This window comes from Gordionus sp. m RMFG-2023, chromosome 3 (assembly GCF_954871325.1).
Source record: "Gordionus sp. m RMFG-2023 chromosome 3, tfGorSpeb1-WG-v2, whole genome shotgun sequence".
Taxonomy (NCBI): domain Eukaryota; kingdom Metazoa; phylum Nematomorpha; class Gordioida; order Chordodea; family Parachordodidae; genus Gordionus; species Gordionus sp. m RMFG-2023.
Window position 1 is genome coordinate 42,457,083 of NC_088777.1, and position 24,774 is coordinate 42,481,856.

Below are 24,774 nucleotides of genomic sequence, written 5' to 3' on the forward strand. Positions count from 1 at the left end.
AAAATTATTTATCATCATAATTATAATACTACAAATACAATTTAAAAAATTACTAAATATATAACAAAAATGATTACATGCAAAAATGATCAAAAAATGTTTTTTAAAATTAAAAAAAAAAGCTGTAACCCTCAACCCTAAATTTTAAAAAAGGGTTAGGGTTCAGTGAAATATTGAGGGTTCAGAGTTTTGGTTCGCTCGTACCTTTTTCTGATTGGTTAATTTATTTTAAAATAAATATATATTGTTTCAAAATTTTTTTTGTAAGTATTTATTTTTTAAAAAAAGTTGTAAAATATATCTAAATATAAATATTATCACTTCCCAGTTTTTGAATTTTTAACATATTTAGAGCCATAATTCTTAGTTCCGATTGGGTAGAAAAAAACAAAGGGAATTCTCTTCTCTCTTTTCAGCTAAAAATTTATTAACCCCAAAAAATTTATAGCCACAGTGCTCTAATCACCTCCCCCCTCACAACAGAGTAAACGCTGCATATATATTTTAGAAAAAATAAAAATATATATTTATTTAAAAATAAAATAAAAATTAACCAATCATAAAAAAGAACCAATCCAATATTGATATTAAAAAAAAAATGAATAATATGCCCCCGAAAGAAGCAACCCTACTTTTTAAGTATAAAATTAATACACACGTAATAAAAATCATAATGTCCTTTAAAATGAAATTTGGCATTAAACAAGACTATTCTATCTCCCTCTATTTTTAACCTATTAATTATTACCTAATGTAACGTTTATACATCAGGAATTTAAAAATTAACTTTGATAAAACCAAAATCCTATCTAACTTATATTTACATCACGAATTAATAATTGATAATAGAAAAATTTAATTCACAAGATCATAGAAATATCTTGGAGTTATAATTGACTATAAGACCACATCCAGGGTGGAAACGGTTCGAGTTTTACATTCGTTCCGTCAGAAGTCAATATTCGTCTTAAAAATGGATCCGGCAAATTTGAAGTTAAAATATACTTTTTGATCCGGCAAATTACTAAATTCTTTTTAATGCTAAAATTTTTTAAATTCCAATTTCTAATAGAGTAGACGTAAGTATTAAATATTTTTATATATGATACTAAAATTTTATATATAAACTTAACTAGATTTAATGAATCTCATAGACAAGATTACAAAATATTCTAAATGTAATCAGAAATTTAGGAGAGGCAGCATAAAAATGCAAATGATAAAGACAACTTAATAAACAAACTTATTTTATATATATTTTTAATGATAAATAATTTATACATTGTATTATATAGGGTAAATTATTTTAAAAAAAACAAACAATTAAAATAAAATAACAATATGTTTTTTTATTTTTGCACAACCCTCAAAAAATAAATGACAATCAAATATATAATATATAACAAAACAGATTTAAAAAATACATACGGTAATTTTTTTTCATTTACAATTTTATATAATTTAATTTTTTTTATAAAATACATTCGGTAATTTTTTTGCATTTACAATTTTTATATAACTTAATTTTTTTTATAAAAAAGAGTTTAATATTTTTTTCAAATGTTTAATATACGACTAATTTTATCTAGTAATACAAATTCATTTACATTAAATCCTGATCCTGCCACCCTATTCGCCGCAACTAAACCCGATAGAAAATTTTTTTGGAGTGTTAAAAACAAATATAGGTCGATCAATCCCCGACCAAATACTCGAAACGAAATAATTAATAATGTAACATCAATTCTTAATGAATTTACTATTCCTTTTGATTTTTCAAATTATTATAATAAAATGCATCAATTTTTGGAGATTGGTTATCGAGGACAACCAATGAATTAAGGTAAATTTATAAAAATATAATTTATATTGAAATATATTTTAAAGGAATTTAGAAAAAGGAGAATATATATATAAAGAAAAAACGAAAATTAAAATATCCAATTTTTAATGTATTTTTTAAATCTGTTTTGTTATATATTATATATTTGATTGTCTTTTTTGAGGGTTGTGCAAAAATAAAAAAACATATTGTTATTTTATTTTAATTGTTTGTTTTTTTTAAAATAATTTACCCTATAAATATCACATATTATCAATAAAATTTAATGTAAAATATTAATTTTATAAAAATAGAAACTATATTTCTTAGAAATTTATTCTAAAAATATAAATAACTTTTCATATTATTAAAAGATAGTGTAAGAATTAAACAGAATGCCACTTCAAAACTATTAAAAGCTCCTATAAATACTACTCCATAAATATTATCTCAAATAAATATAAAAATTAAAATTTATATAATAGCATCATTAACCTACTACGATGAATCTATTCTTATTTAATGTTAATGGAAACAAATGTATATTTACTAACTTATTATATCTCAAATTTTATTTTTCAATTTTTAATATAATAAATTTATCTCTTAAATGCATAAATATTAAAAGAAATTATATTAGGAAGCCTAAATGATTATTAATTAGCACTTATTTTATATTTGGGTGTGAATACATGTGGAAAACCTAAAAAATTATAAAAAAGGGATAAGTTTCTTTGATAATTAATTTTTGAATAAGTTTAGAATCGAAAAATAACCTTAAACTTGTAATGCTTACATTGTTGGCGTTATTGATCCAAATATCTTCATTTTTGTTTTCTATACTTTTATTTACTGTAAAACATTATCTCCAATAATATTTTAGAAATATTGTGATTTGACTGGTAACCGACTCAAACCGACCGCTTACTAAATATTTGATGGTCAGCATTCTTAGTTTTATCCAGAACTTTTGTTTTTTCTGGCAATCTACCCTATTGGAGTTATAATAATTGTTGTATCTATTCATTTTTTTAAATAATTAATTCCTTTTTTATTAATTTTTTTATATTGTTATGTAATTACAATTTTTTGAATATTATAATTAGTTATTATTGTGGTGTTTATTCATTTTTTTAAATAATGAATTCTTTTTTTTTATATTTTGAATATTATAATTAGTTATTATTATTAGATTATAATTTTAGTTGGGCATTGTTAGTATATGTTAAAATTATTAATTTCTTTCGTTATTCAAATTTTTTTTTGGTTAAAAAATGTCATTTGAATATTAAAAGAAAAAGATATATATACGAACGAAACAAACTCATTTTAAAAATTATTCACCAATTATTATTCAATTAATTCTATTTCAAAATAAAGTTACCCGTACTTCTAAATACAAAAAAGGTTTGAAGTTATATATATTTTAATATTTAATCTTCCTTTTTTTTATAATAATCAACTTCAAAACTAAACACTGGTCCGAAGTAAACATATTCAGGGACAGCAGATATTCAGTCTAATAAATAGACTATACAATTAAATTTAGAAGAAATAAATTGTGATTAAAAGTCAATTTTTTTTATATATCAGCGTATTTAAGGTAAAAAAAAAATATATATATCTTTTCTTTTATTTTTAATGCCTTTTTATGCTTTTATTTTAATCATAATATTAATTACATTGTTGTATAATTTTGGCCGCAGCATTAAGTTATTTGTGATTAAAATTATTTTGAATTCTTTGTAATGTATCTAAGTCAAGTTATTTTAAGGAATTTATTGTTGGAAAATATAATGGTAATAATATTTTCGGTAATAGTTTTAACATTTTTATTAGGTTTAATTTTAGGTAGAAATACATCGTACATCAAAATAGAAAATAAGGAATTAGATAAGATAAAAAGTATATTAAATGAGGAAAATAAGGAGAGAAACATAAACATTTTTAGAAGTACAGAGAATTTCAGACGAGTTAGTTGTTATAGCTGTGGTCAGCCAGGCCATATGTCGCGTGATTATGATTTAACAAAGGATTTGAAATGCGCGAGATGTGGCAGGAATGGCCATTTAGCTATAAGATGTAGATTAAACAATATGATTGTGGGATGTAATATTTGCGGCCAGGATGGACACACTCAAGAGAAATGTAACAAATGACTAAGCAAGAAATATTTTAATAATGAATTTTGTAATAATAATAATTTTTTTAATGTTGATAATTTAGTAGCAAATAAGAATAAATATTTTAATTTTAATAATAAATTTGGTAATAATAGTTTTTCTAATTTTAGTTCAGGTAAGAATAAACATTTTAATTTTAATGATAGATTTGATAATTATAATAATTTTTTTAATGTTAATAATTGTAGTAAAAATAAGTATTTTAATTTTAATAATGATAATTTGTATAATGTTGATAGTGTTAGTGCAAGTAAGAATAATTATTGTAATATGAACGATAAATTTTGTAATAATAAAAAGTGTTTTAACGTTGATAATTATAATTCAAGCGATATTAATAGAAGTATAGGTATAAGGAGTGATATAAAAATAAAAAGTTTCCTTTTTTGCAGGTGAACGTTAAACATGAACGCGTTCGATTTTTACCAATGAAGATGAACGTTGAATGCGAACGCCCTCGATTTTTTGGAAATATTTAGAGTACTAATAAAAAAACTGATAATTATTTAGCTTAATTAAATAAATGCAACTAAATCAAAAAGATTATTTAGATATTTTGCATACTAAAATATAGAAAATAGGAATGCTCAAATACTATATGAAACAGAAAGATTGTGAATCAATTTAAGTCATAGTGACAAAATTAATACATATTTCTTATGGATATTAAGCAAATATTTTGATCATTTAACTATAAATAACGACCCGATATGTTAAAATATGTAAAACACTACAAGGAAAAATGTAAAAAAATGTAAAATTATTTATTTTATTTTGCTTAAAACCGGTTTAACTTTTTTTATAAATGTTTGTTTTACTCTTTCAAACAATTAGCTGCCTTTATTTTAATTTTTATAGTACACAAAACAAAATCAGCTATAAGAAAATTATAAAAATTTATTATCATTTTACTAGCTTTTAACAGTTCTAAATTTCTAATAAGCCGGCACGCCTCAATAAGCAAATACTCAATAATAGCACAAGAAGGAAGAGGGGTAATGTATTTTATAAAAATGTTTTTTTTAAAAATCGTTATATATATAATTTATTTTTCTAAAATTATAAACTATTCATCAAGGCAAACTCTAAATCCGTAAAATCGTTTACTTTTAAGGTGTTTAGATATAGTTTTATAAAAACTCTCACCTTTAAGGGTATTCAAGGTTTCTGCCAAAGGCTCCATAACCTGAAATTTATTAATTTAGGAAAATAGCAATTATATTAATATTTTGTTCTCTAATAAATTTACGTTCCTCAGAGTAAAAGCGTATAAGGCCTATGTTATCACATTAATTATCAAGATCTTATAGTTTTTTGCTTAATATTTTATTTTAAAATACCATGGATTCATAATATTAAATTTATCAGCTTATATTTGGACATATCAAATATCTCTCCAATTTTTTAAATATATTATCAATCATATTTGTGAATATAAAATCTAACAAACACTTTTGAAAAGAGCTTTAGGATATAATTTTAAATCTTATATTTTTTAAAGCTTCCACATAAACATTTGCCACTAAATTGTTGTGGTAGGCTCAGATGAATGTTGTGGTAGAAAATCATAACTTTCTAGTCTGTTAATCTAAAAGAGATAAAATGATTGAGCATAAAAGTTCTGAAAATGGATGAATTTCAACAAATATATTAATTAAGATTATTTTTTAAACTATTTGTAAAATAAAATTAAAGGAGCGCCACTTTTTCGCTCTATCCCAAAAAGAAGCTACATTCCTTTCCCGAGTTTCGAAAAAAAGTAAAAATACAGGTGTTTTCTAAAAAATGTTATGGCACTTTTTAACAACACTGATTTTTTTTTTATTAATGGGGAAAAATTCCATGTACTAGTTTGATATGAACATACGATAAAAGAAAAGAATTTGGTAATCACATATAATACCTAATTGATTTTATTATATAGATAATGAATTATAAACATAACTTATTTCATGAAGTCTCAAATCATATTATTCATGCAATATAGGGGAGACAAGGGATGGTCGGCGCAAGGGGCTTGTCGGTTCAGCAGATTTTTTCTAAAAACCAGGCAGAAATTTAAATTTAATTATGTAATAGCATTGTATAATATGTATATTTGAGTATAAAAATATTTTATACCCCTCAGCTATTTAAATTTAATTATGTAATAGCATTGTATAATATGTATATTTGAGTATAAAAATATTTTACACCCCTAAGCTATTTAAATATTTTTATAATAAAATGTGTTCTTTAGGAAAAAATCAAAATGTTTTCACACCACATTTAGGTGGTATTAAAATATGAAAGGTTTAAAAATAATAAAATTGGCATTATATGAAATTTAAAATCCTCTTTTCGTATTTCAGAATTTTTAATAGTCATATATCATATTTAAATATATTTTTCAATGGAATTAATAATGGTAGTAACTAAGGGCTAGTAGACTCAGGGCTAATCGGACCAATCAAATTATGCTTACAAATATTATATTATAATATATTTATGTAATAATATAAAATAAATATTCATTGGTTATTATTATATATATATTTAAATCAAATAAAAAAATTTATTGAAAATTTTACACATTTAATTCAAATACCTATTTATATTAATCATTTTTATGTAAATGGTATATTTGTATCAATACTAAACAATTGTCCATGAAAATAATGGTATAATAATGTTAATTAACTTATCGGAGACTTAATAAAATAATTAAATTTCCAAGCCCTGGCTTGAGGCTTGTTGGTGAAAATTCACTTTTATTAGGATAAATCTTGAGAAAAAGATATATAATTTTAAAAATCAATGTATAAGGTTAGGTAGTTGTTTTCAAATACATCAATTATTTTAGGACATATGAGAACAAAAATTGCGCTGACTAGCTCTGTCCCCTACATAAGATAATATTTATAATTAAAAATTGCTAACATGGAATTATTCCTAAACTAAAAATTATTTAAGCTTCGGTAAATTATATATTTTTAAAAAAAATAAAGTATCAAACAAAGAGATAATAATATTTAATTCGCGAGGTGGCGTTTATTTATATTATTAAAAATTTTTTAAAAAAATTCTTTTTATAATATAATATTTTTGATTTTCTTACTTTCTACTATTTGTTTCATACCTTTAAAAGATAATTCGATCGCATAATAACGAAAAATTGAATTGGAGTGGAAATATCTTTAAGATAACATTTCAAGATATTTAACTTTTAAAATTTATAGTCTAACAGTGCGGCTAATATCCTGCTAAAATATAAAATATGTAAATGATTCAAAGATTAGTTATTGAAATCTGTGATTCAATTAATAGTGTATATTTTGCTTGGTGATAGCGATCAAATAATTGGATATTTAACTAATGTATAATCAGAGCCGTGCTAAATTTGTGGCATCCCGGGGCAAAAATAAATTCAGCGGCCATTTTAAAAAATGTTCGCCATAGCCATTCGATTAGTAAATCGAAATTATCAGAAAAATTTTAATATTAATGGGGAAAAAAAGGAAATCTAAATTTTGCGACCAAAATTTGCTGCTACCGCATATGCTCTTACATTTACAAAAATCTGAAAGAGCTAAATTTAAGCCAAATTTATTTGAAATAATAATAAATTCACTGAATCTTTAATTTCATTAAATCCTAATCAAGATTAAATAATTTAAGTTTATGCACATTTCTCCAATCTATTCAATCTAACATAGTAAAATAATTTGACTTTTATTGGTTCCATCACACTTTCTAGATTTTAAAGTTTTAACTTTTTTCATCGTACGAAGGTTTATCATCCAGATCTATTTGCTTCTTCGTATTTTCTATTTTCAAAATCGATTGCATCTATTAAATCTGAGTTTTAAATTTTAATGAAACAATAATTATTAATTTTAAAAAGCTTTGATAGTAAAAAAATAAATCACTTTGATATCATATTTTTATCAATGCTTACACCTAGTTTAGATTATTTAAAATAGATAATTATAGCTGTAATGAATCATGATATGTTTGCTGGAATCTCATTAATACACTTTACATTTAAATAAAACCATTATATTTTATATTTTTTTTTTCCTAGGGTAAAGAAAAATAAAATATGTTAAGCATATATGTAATTCGATTATCCTAAAAGCTTAAGATCAGCTCAAATTCGGTTTTTTCTAGAACCTTCAGGCCTCTTCAGATTCTATGTTAAATTTCCTGATAAGATTTCTCAAATTCCTTGGAAGAGAGGCCAATCCCTGGTCTAGGATAATTCTTGAATTAATCGATTGGCTCCCTCCATAAAACTCCGAACATCCTTGAGGATAAGAAGGAATTGAAAATTACAAAATTTTCAATTCCGCAAGACAAATCCTGATAATTTTCACTACCTTAACAACCTTTGGAAATCTCACTTTTTTTTAAGGAACTTGGTTCTCACATTCATAAACTTACGGATAAATCCAGCGGAAGCTTCTTCTTGAGGCAATTAGCCATTGCTATTCACAAGGATAGTTATACCAGTTTTGTGGGTAGCCGCATCCCACAAGATGATTATTTTTAATATTATGTATATATTATTTTCTAATATTAATTATAAACAATTTTAAATATTAGAATATTTTTTTATCTAATTTATATGATTAATATGATTGGGTAAATAAAATATATAAAAAAAAAAATTTCATCGAATATTAAGAAATTTGATACTTATATTGAGGTCGACTTTGTAAGGAAATGGTAAGCCTTAAATACTGATTTATTAAAATTTCACTAAATTTATATTAAGTAAATAAAATAAAGACATTTTTGAAATATATACCAGTTAAATACCTGTTTCACATTTAGGAGAGAGTCAAATATCTAAAATGTTATTTAAAAAAAATCTATAATTATTTTTTCTTATTAATTAAAATTTTTATTTTAGAAATAAAGAATAATTTAAATTTTTTTATTATGCCGTTCATACACCTTATGATCCTATTATTTATATATTCTTTCAATTTGTAAGTAAATTCATTAAAACTATGACCATTGACTTAGATCGCCCTTAAAATTCTATTAAAGTGTTATATAATTTATATAAATCTCACAACCTAATTGTATAGCTGAAATTGGTGCAAACTTTTGTCATAGTGATTTATACACATTTTCTGATTTTTTTTATCCTTGTGAAACTATTGCTGCATTTATTTTAACTTTATAAGAGAATTGAGTTTATTTACTTAGTATAGTAGCAATTAACAATTTTACAATTCTTATGTGTTGTAATGGAAATGGTCTATACAGACCCATAGCCAGAAAACTTCAGTTAGGGGAGGGGGTTATTTGGGGATCAATATTTTTTGGGGGGATTGGCCAAGTTTTTGAGCCGAGGGTTTCAGTTAATAGCTTATGTTATTAAAGCACTAGCTATAAAGGTTACAAAAAAAAGTCATGCATATTTTTTATGGAAAAAATAGAATGAAATAAATATTTTCAATTAGAAGGGCAAAAAATATTCGAAACCACCATTATGTTTAATTGTAAATATAATTTAAACCTAAATTATTTTGGTCGTGCAAAAACGCCTTCTATTCTTTTAGATTGTATATTGTGTAGCCACGCTAAACAAATATCAGTAGTATCTAGCTAGATTCTTAGACACGGAAAACTTAAATCTAGAGTAAAGAAGCATTTAAAATTCTTTTTTTTTACCTCTTATAAGAAACACGGGAGAAGACTTATAATAAATATTTTAAAATTGTTTGAAATTTATGAACTTGATATAAAAAATTTGTTAGGCTAGGGTAATGATAGTGAGGCCAATATGAGAGAAGGAAATAGGCTCCAAAATGTTATCTTAAAATATGAAGTACAGAGCCTTTTACATCTGCTGAACTTTGCAAATGCCATTAAACAGTTTTTTCCCCTATTATAAATAATATATATTTTTTCTCAGCTTAAACGTTATGAATAATATTAACAGTGTCAAATATAAGAATAATATTTAAGATTGATTCAAGGATAAGAAAGAGGTATAAAGGCCCTTTACTCGTTGGAAGAATATATGACATTTTATATGAAATCATAACAAAAATTGAAAAAATACAAATAAACTAGTGTTTGGTTGAAATAACATTGTCGATCAATCTGAAGAATTAATATAAAAAAAAGAAATTTTTTAAAATTTATATTATATATCGTCAAAAAATGAATAGCAAAATTTCCAACAAAATCTCACAAATATAGGTGAATATATTTGCAAATATTTCTAAAAAAAAATTTTAAACTCGTTAAGCATTTAAAAAAATTATAGACTGCCCATTTTACTAATAAGATGTATACCTTTAAAAATGTCAATTTTAGTTGGAGAAATTTGTATGTATTGTAATTAATGAAAACCATTATGATTATGAGTATTAAAATATATTTTATTTCAATAGAATGGCATTTCAAGAGTTTGACCCCTTGGTTGATTGTCCATGTTATGACAAAACTCCTAGATGTGGAATTACTGCACCCAAAAACTGTACAGCCGGATTAGTTTATGACCGCTGCAGATGTTGTAAAATTTGTGGAAAGGTCGGTCACTTTTATAAATAATAATTTTAAAAAAAAAGATTTATCAAATAATTTATGGTCTCAAAGAAATTACGGTTAAAACAGCTATATTATCATGTATACAATATATAGTTTAGAAAAAAAGAAAATACAAAAAAGGACTAAAAAAATTGCATGATAAATCTTGTAAAGAACTTAAGATAGCACAAGTACAACTTCACCAAAAAATCTTTATTTTTACAAAAGGCTTCTTCAGATTCTTCTTTATGTTCAAAAATAGTTGATAATACAACTTTACTGAGATTTAAATTTATACCAAAAACGTCCATCTAAATAAAAATCTATCTACAGAGTTTATGTTCAATTGATATATTATTTATGGTATATACTTAATATTCGTATTATAAATCTAGATGAAAAATACTAGATAAATTTAGGTATTTTTATGGTACATAAACATATATTTTATAGCTTAAGATTTATATTATAAATTTAAACGAAGTTTATTAAATATTTAGTTATTTTTAGGGTATATAAACCTTATATCATAATTAATTAACAAGGTTAATTTTTAAGATTTATAAGTTCAAACTATATTATTTTCAATATAAATGAAAATTGTCCTATGTGCCCTTGGCATCCAATGTCTCGATCTTCCCAATATTTAATTTTCATAAAACCGTTATTAAAAATCTGTTTTTTTTTAAATTCGACACAATTTAAAATACATTAACACATCATATCAGACTAAGAACCAAAGGTGTGAAGGAAGGTCTAACTGGCAAGGAACATGCGGAAAAGGTTTGTATTGCCTCCACGACGATGACGATCATTTGCTAAATTACCCAGGAAAATGTGCCAAAGTCAAAAATTGATTTGTATTGATAAAATATATATTTAAAAAAAAATTATTATGTTGTTTTATTATAAACATCATTTATTCAATTAATATATTATAAAGTTTATATAATATGCACGAATTAATATAATTATATTAAATTGTTTCAACCCAATAATTTATTGGATATCATAAGTTTTTATAAATTCTGCAAACGAAAAGCGAGTACTGGGAAGAAATATTAGGTCTTTTAGGCATAAGATGAATCCATATAAAATAGATAATTCATTTTTGTCATATAATTATTTAAAATTATTAATTTTTAAGTTATTTTGTTTAATATTTATCATATTTATAAATAGTGGCCCTATTTATATATCACGCATAGAACTCGTAATTTTTTTGTCCAACAATGTATAAAGGACGAGATTTTAAAATTAAAAGAACTTTTTATGTTTTTTTTGTAATGTTGGCCAATAAAATTTGAAATTTAGAATTTATTACCTTTAGTTTTAGAGTTGTGGTGGTAAATTGTATCAGTATTAAATAACGTTGTACTGGTAGAGTGTTTTTTCCAGTGCCGTGACCGAAACCTATGGGGAATGTTATAGTGTTGCATTAATAAATTATATTTAAAGCGGTGAATGTGACCTAAACCTATGGGGAAAATTATAGTGAGGTTAGTTAATAGTTGTGATGCTAGTTTTTTTAAAAAAAATGTAATTTGGCTTTAAAAAAAAGTATTGTTGAAATTTTTGAGTGGTTAATGCATATTAATTTTTGAAAATAAAGTGTACAAATGCTGTGTTGAATTAAATTGGAGAGAACGAAATAAATTATATAGAGAGCGCAAAACGCTCTAGTTAAATACAATTGTGGGAGAGATTTATATTAATAGAGAAATAAATAAATATTAGAGTGAAAATATTTAAGTGGAGAAATTTAGAGTAGTGCCAAAAATTAGTATTCGAAGGGGAAAGAAAGATCTCAAATTCGAATTTATGGGGAAAATATACCTAATAGTGCCACCCCCCTCCCTCCCCTTCATAGGAAAGTCTTTGATACTGATATATGTCTCATAATCAGAGAGTCCATCATCCTTCGTATACCACCAGATTAGTATAACCTTGAGTATGGCATGTGACGAATGCTTTTTATTATGGCTAGTGATAGATGTACGTTATATAAATTGAGCCAAATAAGACTGAGTGTTATAAGAATCTTTAGGAACATTACCTTGATTTTAGTTAGGTAGAATTTCCTTAGAACCTTTAGAGATTTTCTAATTTTTATCATTATTTTATCATACAATATAATAAATCATTCATATGTTTGAAATTTGTTGGAAAAAATAAATTCCAAAGACTTGCTTTTGTTTCAGAAATAACTCGAGATGAAATATTTTCAATTAAACCTAAGCAATCGAATAGGTATCCTAAGCACCATAAATAATTTTTTAAGATCGATATGGCTTAAATAAACCAGAACCGCAAAGTTCCATCTCTGCCAGATGTGTCATCAAGACCCTGCCAGATATTTTAACAAGCATCTTACTAAAATCAACAGTAATGCTGGAATACCCTGGATACTGCAATGATGGCTCCTTTAGATATTTGTTTAATTTGATCCTTGCCAATTTTTTCTCTCGATTTTGATCAATCTGTCCAATATTGTTGAACGAAACTGAATGAGGGATCCGATCCGACACAATTTAACAGCTGACCTATTTTTAAAATCTGTTTATGAGATCGATTTTTTAAAATAAAAATTTATTTTATTTTTAATTCTATTAATGTTTCTAAGAATTATTCTATGATAAAGAAAAATTGATCTCAATAAAGAAAATTTTTAAATGGCTCATCTATTAAAGCGCGTCGAGCGAATTCCGAATCCAATCTGTAAGGAGCGTTCTCTTTATGGATTGCGGGCATTCACCAGTTTTGGCAGTAGTATTGTTAAACAGCTCGATTTAATCGATTTTGGCTATGTCCAAATTTTATCCTAAATAATATTACCTAAGCCTCGATATTTCACTAATCGATGTCCAAAACCTCTATGCTCTCTATAAACAAAATTTTTAGCCATTTTTATAAAATCAACTAAATAGAGCCGTTTACAAATTTGTATTCATTTTTTCTAGAGCATGGCCTGGGTTTTTATTTTTTGATCTGATCAGGATTTTTAAAAAATTTTGATCTTTTAATTGCCTGAAATACTTTTTGTTTTTGACTTTGAAAATTGAAATAATAAGCAGTAACACGTTAACTATTACTTTTACTAGCATAAAATATCTTATGAAAATAGGCGTTAATGATCTAAGCTCTTCCACCCCTCCCTTTTAAAGGATTACCTGCTGTATTATCATTTGTTGAAGGGAAGGTTAACTTACAATTAAAAGTATTCCTCCCCATATATAAATCATTTTTACAACTAGTTAATTGATATAATTAAAATTTATTTTCAAAAATACGTCTTGAACCAGGTTTTACTTCTAGGCTCAGCCCAGATTCGTTATTTGTTTTTTTAAGCAGGGTAGATTTCTAATATCTTATTATTAAATTGACCGCTCCGGGTTGGCTCCGGACTTATTCTACAGGTCTTTTATAATTCGTTTATAACTTTTGAGGGGTATATATTATTGTTACCATCTCATTTAACACAAAAGGTTAAAAAGTATAATAATATTATTAAATGTACACGAATCAATTATTTCAAATAAAAATTAATCCTCCCTCCTACCTGACTAATAATTATTAGTTTATTGATATATTAAATATTTCATTTTATTTAAAATAGAAGATATAATAATAATAATAATAATAGTTTAAAAAAATTATTTTTATTAACCTGATTTTTCTTTCCCATTATTTATTCTCATAAAATATGATGCATGCTTAATGACCTACTATAACTATAATGAGAAAACTGTTAATAATAAATAAAATAAAGAGATAGAAAATTTACATTTAAAGAAAAATTTCTTTTTTTTTAATAATAAAAACTAAAATTTATTATTAATATTTCCTTATTTTCTAAAAAACTTTATACTATTTATTACTAATGAATTGAAGATCAATTGTAAGAATTTTATTTTATTTTTACTTATAAATATCCTTTTATTTGAAAGTTTTCCACCATTTTTCAATTTTTACAGTAATATAAGAACTTATATTTTATTATAAGTAGGAAAAATATTTCAACATTAAAACATGGTGTTTATTTTGCTTAGTTTGAAGCTGGCCTGGGGCCTAGTGGGCTAGTAAAGGGGTGGATGAAATTACTAAAGATACAGCAGATATACGATTTTTACACTAACTAAATTTCAACTAAAATAAATAATTATAATCAAAAAAATAAAAATAATCAAGATAATATATTATTTGCATCATAATTATATTTTTATAAATAAATTATAAATATGAAATTTGGCTCAATCGTAGGCGTTATTTGGTTTATTTCCATAAAATTTTTTTTATATAAATTAATTATTTATTTATATCCTCTAATTACTTGACTATTTTCTTAAATATTTTATATATTCTAGGTGCCATATATTGTGAACGCCATCTATCAAATAGGTCACATTCTTCCACCTTGTTTATAATAGAAATATTGGTTATTTCTATTTTTTTATGTAATCAGTCATAATCGCATATCATTTATAAAACATAATATAAACCTTACAAATTCACGGTTACTCAATATAAAAGCAATTTATTATACGCATTGTAATGACCTAATGACATGTCCTTTCGTGGTGCATAAAAAATATATTCTCATTATCCTATCCTTTCTACTAATATACGCTTTATACTTGTTGAGGCATTTTGACCAAAAATATTGGATTAATTATATAAACGTTAATTTTAAAAATAATTCCATAAATTCGGGAAAATTATTTAAACATGATGATGAATATAGCGAATACGTTAATCTTCTACCTACTACATCAAGATTTAGCTTTGAGAGCAAAAATATAGATATCATATGCGAACCGGATTATATTAAAAATAATGGGAAGCCTATATGCAGACCCCGGTAATATTCACATAATATTGTTTTAACTTCGATTCGATTGGGTCATCCAAAATTGAAATCAAATTTATTATTATATATATAAATTATAAGTATATGACAATTATAAATATAAAAAAAAATTAAATTAGCCTACCCTCTTAAAAAAAATATTTTTTGAACTTTTTAGATTAGTTATAAATTATAATGATCGAATCAAAGCAAATTATTTTAAAAATATCAACACAGTTTTAGTAATAAAGCTTTGGTTAGCTTGAGAAATGATCTTTAGTTATTTTTTGTTTAACCTCAAACCCATATAAATCATTTATAAGGCCAATGAATATAAGTTTTTATATTTATATTTGGATTCTAAGGATGTATATCATTCAGTTTCAAAAAGTAAGATACGGGTGAATAAACTTGTGAATTTATAAAGAAGTGCCGAATGTGGGTATCTCACAATTGTAGGTTTGTAAATTCTAAGTCAAATTTAAATGATAGTTTTTGCGTGAATGACAAAATCTTCAGATTAAAAAAAATATCCCTCTTTATGAGTAGTCAATCGCTAATGTATCTTATTAGGGATAACAAATTCAGCATAATTTTTTTTGTTTTATAAGATGCCCAAAAGGTTACTTTTACTTAAATGAAATGATAGCATGCCACCCATGGTTAAGCTGCAGTGATATACGGAGTGATGTCAGACTCGGGCCTAAAATTGGTAATGGAAACATCAAAAAAGTAAAAAAAAATTATAATCCCTATTCTGTTATCTAGGATAAGGATATAATAGGCAATTTTTTTAGAAGAAAGTGTCAGAAGTTAATTGTATAATGAATAACAAATAAACTCGCATTACCTATTATACATTATAGTATAGAGTTTCTGAAACCGAATTCGAAGAACTCCAATTTGACGAATCTTTAATCAAGAATTCGGATTTAAGATTTACCAGAAGATTAGATCTAACTAAAAAAAATTTTAATTAATAAAGCTTTTCATAAATCCTTTAACGAAGACCAACTTGTTTTATTTAAACTCATATTTTTTTAATCATAAAAATCTAAACGCTAAAATTAAATAATATTACAAAGCGTATTAAGGAATGTATTAACCCAACTTTAATAAATATCTCGAAGTGCCTTTAAGATATGAATATGGTTCCGTCCAAACAAACATTGAATTTAGTAGCTGAAACTAAGTTTAAAAAAAATCTTTGAGACAGATAGTAATACTAATTCCATGGCTTGCAAATAAAAATGATTATATTTCGCAGATAAATTTTTTTTTGATCTACAAAGAACGAGATGTGACTATAAAAATAGAAATATAACTTGATAATAAAAGAGTGAGAAGGATGAGCAACGGAAGAAACATATTACACAAATTTAAGCAGGTTTTACTTTGTTTAAAAATACTGAAAAGCGTAAGGGAAATTGTATAATGCAATTTGTATGATAGAACCGACCTCAACATTCTGAAAGAGTTTTCTCATTGTGTGCAAACTTCTACACTTAAATTAATTCTAAATTATCCAACTAATTACTAAATTCATTGGCTTTTCTTCGAAATTTGATTATTTAATTTAAAAAAATTTTTTTTTATAAATAAATGTAAATTAAAGCCACATGGAGACTGGGGTTAGGTAAACCCCGGGGCTTGGCAAACCACTTAATCTCATTTTAAAATTAAATACACCAGAAGGTTAAAATTTTATCTTAATATAGTTTTCATATCTATGGACAAAATATATTTTGAAATAATTAATTAATCAAAATTTTATTTCGATGAAATTTTCAAAAGATTTTTACATGACAGAATTTTAATTTTTATTAAAATATATAACCATTTATATATAAATTATATTTTATTACAAAGTTTAAACATTCTTCTATAATTTGGGTAAGTTTTATGAGTATCTATTAAATCTAGATATTATTTCAATAATAATTTGTCAATTTAGAGCTAGCGGGGTTTGCTAAACTATAGACGTCAATTAAGGCAATTAATAATGAAATAAATTTCAAAATCTTGAAAAGGCAATTGGCTGTTTATGATTGATATTTAGGATTTATGATAAGAAATCTTAATCTCTCCTTGAAATTCATATTTTTTTATGTTCTAAATGTTTATTAAATTAGCCAAAATTAAGTTTCAATTTTTATAAATAATTAGTTTCAATTTATAATTATTATGATTTTTGAACAATAAAACAATAAAATTATTCTATACATATCATTATTAATAAATAAAAATGCATTTCAATTTATTATGGCCAAACAAAACCAATGGTTTAGGAAGCCCCTTGAAGTGGTTTGCCTCACCCCGCTATTGGGGCTTGATGAACAAAATTTTCACTTTTACAAAAAATAAAATTTAAAAATATGATTATATTCTTAAGATTTTTTATAAGGCACCTTTATAGAGTATAGTTTTAGGTATCCAATCATATATTATTTTTTATATTATCTTTAAAACAACAAGAGCTATAGCCAATTTTGTAAAAATTGGTTCGACTAACCCCAGTCTCTCTACTTAGTGAAAAAAAAATGTTACTAAATTAAAATAAATTTTTTGTATATCTTAAATTTTAAAATTCAGATTCATCGAATCTCAAAATTTCGAATTTAGAAACCCTATATATATTTGTAATCTTTTTCTAAAAATATTTGAATGTCCACTTTCTAGGTTTATATAGCAAGATGGAAAAATATAGTACTTGTAGTTAATCGTGGAAATCCATCTTTCTTCAAGTCCTATTTTAATCCAGGTATTAAAAGCTTAATGGCAATGCAACCTAGTCCACACATTACTCAGTATATCGGTAAAAAACATCAAAAATTTTATATTTATAATATTTTATCACTTTTTTATTGTAAAGTTTTTACCCATTTTATAATCAATTTTAAAAATTATAGTTTTCAAAAGTTATTCATATTATTATAATTATTGGGATGCAGCTTCTTGCACTCATCCTATCTTAATATTAATTCACCAATAACGAAAACGACTTTTACTATATTATTATAAGTAAGAAAATATTAAAATAGATGCCAATAATAGCAGTATATATATTACATCCATTTTGATATAAGATTTATTAAGATATTATATGTATAGAAAATTCTGTCACTTTGAGGATCATAATTCATCTAATTTTTTTTTACAGTTATTATAATATAAATTTTTTTTGGAAATTAAATATTAGGCCATTGTCGAAACTTCCTGTTAACTGAATTTCATCCTTTAGGGGACTTAGGCAAGCTAAACATAATTCTATCCCAATCATTATCTCATTTGGATACCTTGTTGACTCGTTTCCAGATATGTTTAGATTACGCTACTATTCTATCCTTTCTAACCGATCCTGAAAAAATGTCTGGAGGCGTCAGAATAATGTGCGATACTTCATCATTAAAAAAGTTGTTAGGTCAATATCTTCTGACAAATAGTTTAAGGATCATACTGAACGACGTAGAAAGTTTACCTTTTATTAACTACGCAAAAGGTCACAACACAACTAAATGCGGAAAGAAGCCTAAAGTCGGACTCTTTTCAGCGCCGGAACAAAGATGGCCTATTGGACTCAGTTACAAAAAGTCTCGCCAGATTTTGTACGATGAGAAAGCAGACATATGGAAGTTACCTGACGTCTGCAATTACATTTTGGGTAATAATTATCTACATCTACCTTTTAGTATTATTCCATACTTTAATCATCATCCTCCCAAATAGAAAACATTTTTAAATTCTTGATATAATTAAAAATAAGGATGTATAATCCTAGATGCACCCAGAATTTTAGCCCGAATACGAAGTGTGAAATCTAAGTTTTGACTCGAACTGAACCCTTAGAATTTATAGCAACTAAACCCAACCTGATTTTTTTTTGAACCCGGATTCAAAACGGCAAAGTATTAAAACCATTTTTGGGTATAACATATAAAATGAAGATTTAAATTGATAATGAACGTAATTAAAATTATTAAATTCATTTGAGCATATTGGAATATGCGCTCTACTATAAAACCAGAAAAATGAGAGCAAAGTTTTAGATTCCATTTTTTGTTAAATATTTAGGTTATAATTCTTTTTAACTAGAAACTCTTTAGCACCATTCTTATAATATCTATTTTAAGCTCATACTTTAAAAATAAAGATCCGCTTATTTTAAACTTACCTGTTCACTAGACATACAATGCTAAACTGTGTAAACCTTATTATTTTTGAGTTTGGACACATACTCTAAATATAATATATCACCATTAACAATTATTACAATTATGAAGTCCTTGTTAATATTTTTTTAGTATGGGTAGTCCGGCTTTTTACTCATAAAAGTCAGATGCCTAAAATTTGGTCCAGATGTATTTAAATATAATGATACAATAAGCTTCTTGTAGGATGAGAAACCCTCTATTGGCAAAGAACATTTTTTTGAAACATTACCCCGGCTATTGGGTAAATTCGCACAAAAATATTTTTTTTAAACTTTTATAATAACGACCACATTATATAGGTTAAGAGACTCGGTTATATATCTTTTAATTAATGCTTGGGCTATCGGTAGATACAAAATTGTATGAATTTAAATATTGATTTTATCGCTAATGAGCAAAACATGCTGGAATGCCCCTGTCCCTATGTTTTCTCATTTGTATAGCCAAATATGCAAATATTTCATACGACCCGAACCTGGTAACAATATTTTTATTTTAAACTTAACTCGAATCGCAGTACTTTACCTTAAACAGAACCCATACAATTGAGCAGTATTGTTAAACGGCTCAAGCCTTAAATTAATATTTTAGCCTAATTAATAATACGCATGCATCGAGATTTCGTTAATAGATGCCCAAACCTAGCAATATTTTTTGGCTTAAATATTGGGTTAACCGTTTAATCGAGCCGTTTAACAGCACTATTTTAGTGGTTTTACAAATCTTGACGCTTTAATCATTCATTTTTTAGGCAATATCAATGGTAGTCGACAATTCAAAAGGTATTTGCTAGAGAAAGTTCATCTTCAATGCAAGAATAAAGACCCCAAACTTCGTCCCAGCGCAATTCAAATTTTGCGAATTTATAAAAACATATACAATGAATTAGTTGACTAAAAAAAACTTGTGCATATATACTTCATATTTTATTATTATAAAATAAACAGTGCTTATCAAATAAACTACGATAATTATTTCTAAAAAAATATATATTTATTATCATGAATTTTAAATAAATTATACAATGTGTTATTCATAAATGAGGCAAAGTGTATTTGACTTTGACAACATCATACCGCGCAATTTAGCCAGATTTGACTTTGACACATATTCCCGGGTAATTCAACAAGCTGTCATCATCACTATGGAGGCAGTACAAACCTTTTCCACATGTTCCTTGCCAATTACTTCGCCCTTCACACGTCTGATTTAGTTTCTACTCAGTTTTTTTTTTCACAATAAATTTAGGTAAAAATTTATTAAATAAATATAGTAGTTAATTATTTTTATGGTTTTAAGGAGAATTTCGTATTTTGACGTTCTTAAGAATCAGTATTCATTAAAGTGTGTTAATAAAACGCTTGATTTCAAATTAAATGAAACCCTTTAATTTTTAGAATATCAATTTAATATTTTTAATTTAATCATGAAGAAAAGAAATTCCAAATGAAAAATCATAAACAAAAATTAATATTGTTTTTTTAAAAAACAATTAAATTTAGATTAAAAGGCATTTTTTTAAATTATTATTTATAAAAATTTACCCACCTTTCCACAAATTTTACAACATAAACATCTGTCATCAACTAGTCCTGCTGAACAATTTTTGGGTGCAGCGATCGTGCATCTAGGAGTTCTGTCATAACATGGACAATCAACTAAGGGATCAAAATCTTGAAAGACCATTCTATTGAGTCAATAAAATATTTTTTATTATTCTTTCATTTAAATAATTAATTTACTAAATAATAGTCGACTAAGAGTATTTTTTTAGGCTTGTATTTTACATATAATCCCATCTAATAAAATAAATATTAATTTGTTTAAATTTTTCCACTAGACCAGATAGAAAGTGATCTCTAAATATAAATGAGATCTGCAGAATACAGGCCGAGCTGGTTGATTTTAAAAATTGAAGTCTAGGTGATAAAACAATAATTACATCCTTTTTTCTGAAACATCATGACTTAAAAATCATTTTTTTTTATCAGAAGTGGTCATAAACTGGGTTGCAAAATAAATTAAAAGGGCTGGGTCTATTAAAAAACATTCAAATCGAATTTTAATACAGCCAAAATGATTTAATTGGAAAAAATTATATAAAAATCCGATCAGACTGAAACAAATCATACATTTGGGCCGGGTTGGAATTTTTAAGAAATTTTAATTTTAATTGTAATTTGAATTTATAATTTTTTTTTGTTAATAATATTTTTATAGATGTTTTGGAATATTAGCGTTTCATTTTTAAAAAAATTCAATTTTAACGATTTCAAAAATAAATAAGTTTTTTAATTTTTTTCCAAGATATAAATTTTAAAAATAAATTATGATGTGCCGATTTACGCCTTCGATTAAGTTTAAAGAAAAAAATGAGACCGCCAATCGATAAAAGTAGGATGAATATTAAAGTACATAAATTTTTAATATTTTATGGGGTAAAAAAAATAAAATAAGATGATGAGGAAAATGATCCAAATATAAAATTCATAAAAACTAATTAAAGAGTTCAAGGACTATATTGGTCATTTCTACATTACTTAGGCTTAGACGTATAGAACACTTTTAAATATTAGTGGATTGATAATTGTGCGAGTGAAAAATGTTTGAATTGGCTTTTATTATAAATATAAATTCATTTTAAAATAAATTTAATTGAATTCTATACCCGTTATGTTCACTTTTACAAGATATATAAAGTAAAAAAAAATTCTTCAAATATATAAGATTAATTTTTAAAAAAAATTAAATAGTATTCATAACTGCAGCTCATACCCCACCAAAATTTGTAATATTTTATCCATAAACTAAAAGAGAACGCTATTATTTAAAATGGTTAAAGTTATATTAGTAAGTGTGTAGAACTGGAAGTGTGCAAATGGCAAATTTTTAACCCCGGCACTGGTGGGAGTTAGTTTTTACTTATCACGGGGAGAAATAAATATAGTTATATCAGAATTCATTAATAAGCCTAATACATTACATAAAATGTCTTATTTTAGTCAGTGATGATTCGATCATGTTTTAGGATTAAATTCAAATATTATTTTGATTAGTAAAATCACTTGCCTTCAGCCGATTCTTAAAAATGACGACCTCGGTATTTTATCCAGAGAAATATTATGCAATCTTGAAGATCTTGCTCATAGATGGCAAAATGGTTTGCTTAGCGAAATCTCGAGGCTTATGCAATATTTTTCTGGTGCGTTTTTAAAAATCTGCTCAAATGGAGCGATTTTCACCACTAATTATGATCAAGATATTATGATTAAAAAAACCCATAAAATAATCTAGATTGTATTTTTATTTTATTAATTTGTAAAATTCAGATCCGGCCCCAGGCCGGACATTGCAGATCTAATTGGAATACGGGCTAATCCGGAGATCTCTCAAGATGATTCCGAATCTCTCAATTTTAAACTATTTAATGAGGACGATTACTAAATTTGAAAATGTTAGGTACTCTATTATGCATGCTAGAATTTCATTCCAATAATATCAGATTTTTTAGATTTAAAATTGCCCCTCAGTAAATGGTTTAAAATTGAGTGATTTAGAATTCATCAAGGCGAATTTCGAACTAGTTCTTATTCCAGATAAACTTATTATATAGCATATACAAAATTTATAGTGGATAATATATTATACTTACAAATTGAAGGAATACAGAAATAACACTATGAAAAGATGTATGAATAACATAATTATTTTTAAATTATAATTTGTTCTTGAAATTTAAAAATTTGATAATAAATTTTAAAAAATTTTTTTTATATTTGACCCTCTCATAAATGTGAAACAGGTAGTAACTAGTAAAAATAATTTTACATTTCTTACAAAACAATATTTACTTAAAAATTAAAACTATACTCTTTAGCGTTTAATTATCATTCATTTAAAACTTTATAGTAGACCTCAGAAAAAAAAGGATCAAATTTCTTACTTATTTTATTATTTTTTTTTACCCTAAGCGAAACAATAAATATACTATGGTTTTATTATGTACATGTACAATAGTAATTTAAATTATGAAAAACCAGCAAAATCATATAGGATACGCAATTATTTATTACCAAGTTTAATGCTATTAAAAATATCATATTTCTTAAATAATCAATTATGCTAACCATAAAATAATGAGTGGTTGAAAATATTTATATTATAGTAATTTTACTAACAATGGGTTCATTAAATTAATCTTAAAGTATTTTTAAAATAGAGAAAAAGAAAAGAACTAAAATAGCAAAATATCCTTACCATACGGAGAGCATCATTTCATCCCTTCTTTTATGCCTAGCTTGTCAATTCAACTAAACTTATATCGCGCATTATACTTTTAAGGTGAATGCCGTTTATTGAGAAGGAATTTTAGAACAAAAGTAAAATCGCGAAACAAATTCCTCAAATTTTCTTCCGCCATACATTTACAGAGAAAATAATATCGTTAACACATTAATACAAATTTATTTCCGCGAACACTTTGTATTGAATGCATTTTAACGACACTCGCAGTCGCAAACCCTTTATTGCGATATTTTTTTCCCCAAAGATATAAGGTTATTTTGGGAAATGATAAAAGAAGATATTGCGTGCGTTGCCCATAAAACGTGATACCAAAAATGAAAACAGATATATACGGTTTTATAGATGTAAATCTAAACCTCCCATTTTCGTAAGTCTGAGAAACTTTAGTTAAAACTCCACATTTAATATTTAAGATATTTTTTAAGAAAAAACTTTTTAGTAAAAGTATATCCTAGTAAATATCTTCCAAGCCTAAAAAAAGTTATTCTTTGAACACCTGGCAGTTGGGGAAAAAGCTTAAAGTTTAATCAAAAATATATATTTCACCCTTTTTTTAAATTAATTTGAAACTCCAAAACTTATAACTTATAAGGGATTTGAATTTTAAAAAAAACGTATTTCGAGTATATTTACAATAGAGCCCCATTTATATAGAATTCAACTCTATATTTTCTAAAAAATAATAATAATATAGATAGTGCGTTTTAAATATATTTTCTAAGACTTGATTCATAGTGGAGTCCGAACGGAAACGATTTAACAGCTGATCGATTTCAAAAGTCTGTTATTGAGAGATCAATTTTTCTTTTATTTTTGAATCTATTTAATGAAAATGTTCTAAAAATTATTGATTTAATAAACAAAATTTATCTCATTAAA

General features: G+C 25.0%; 1 protein-coding gene and 1 long non-coding RNA gene across 2 annotated transcripts; one reads left to right on the plus strand and one right to left on the minus strand.

Moving 5' to 3' along the window:
* The first annotated feature begins 14,845 nt into the window (after positions 1-14,845).
* On the plus strand, positions 14,846-20,573 carry LOC135926524 (protein O-mannose kinase-like). The gene is made up of 5 exons (XM_065462432.1): positions 14,846-15,391; positions 15,991-16,111; positions 18,059-18,194; positions 18,579-19,040; positions 20,342-20,573. The coding sequence occupies exons 1-5, from the start codon at positions 15,093-15,095 to the stop codon at positions 20,485-20,487; spliced, it is 1,164 nt and encodes a 387-aa protein (XP_065318504.1). The 5' UTR covers positions 14,846-15,092; the 3' UTR covers positions 20,488-20,573.
* Positions 20,527-23,384, minus strand: LOC135926526 (uncharacterized). The gene is made up of 3 exons (XR_010571905.1): positions 23,243-23,384; positions 21,139-21,277; positions 20,527-20,806 (listed from the first exon to the last, which is right to left on the minus strand). It is a non-coding gene; the product is annotated as an uncharacterized LOC135926526 (long non-coding RNA).
* Between the last annotated feature and the right edge of the window lie 1,390 nt (positions 23,385-24,774).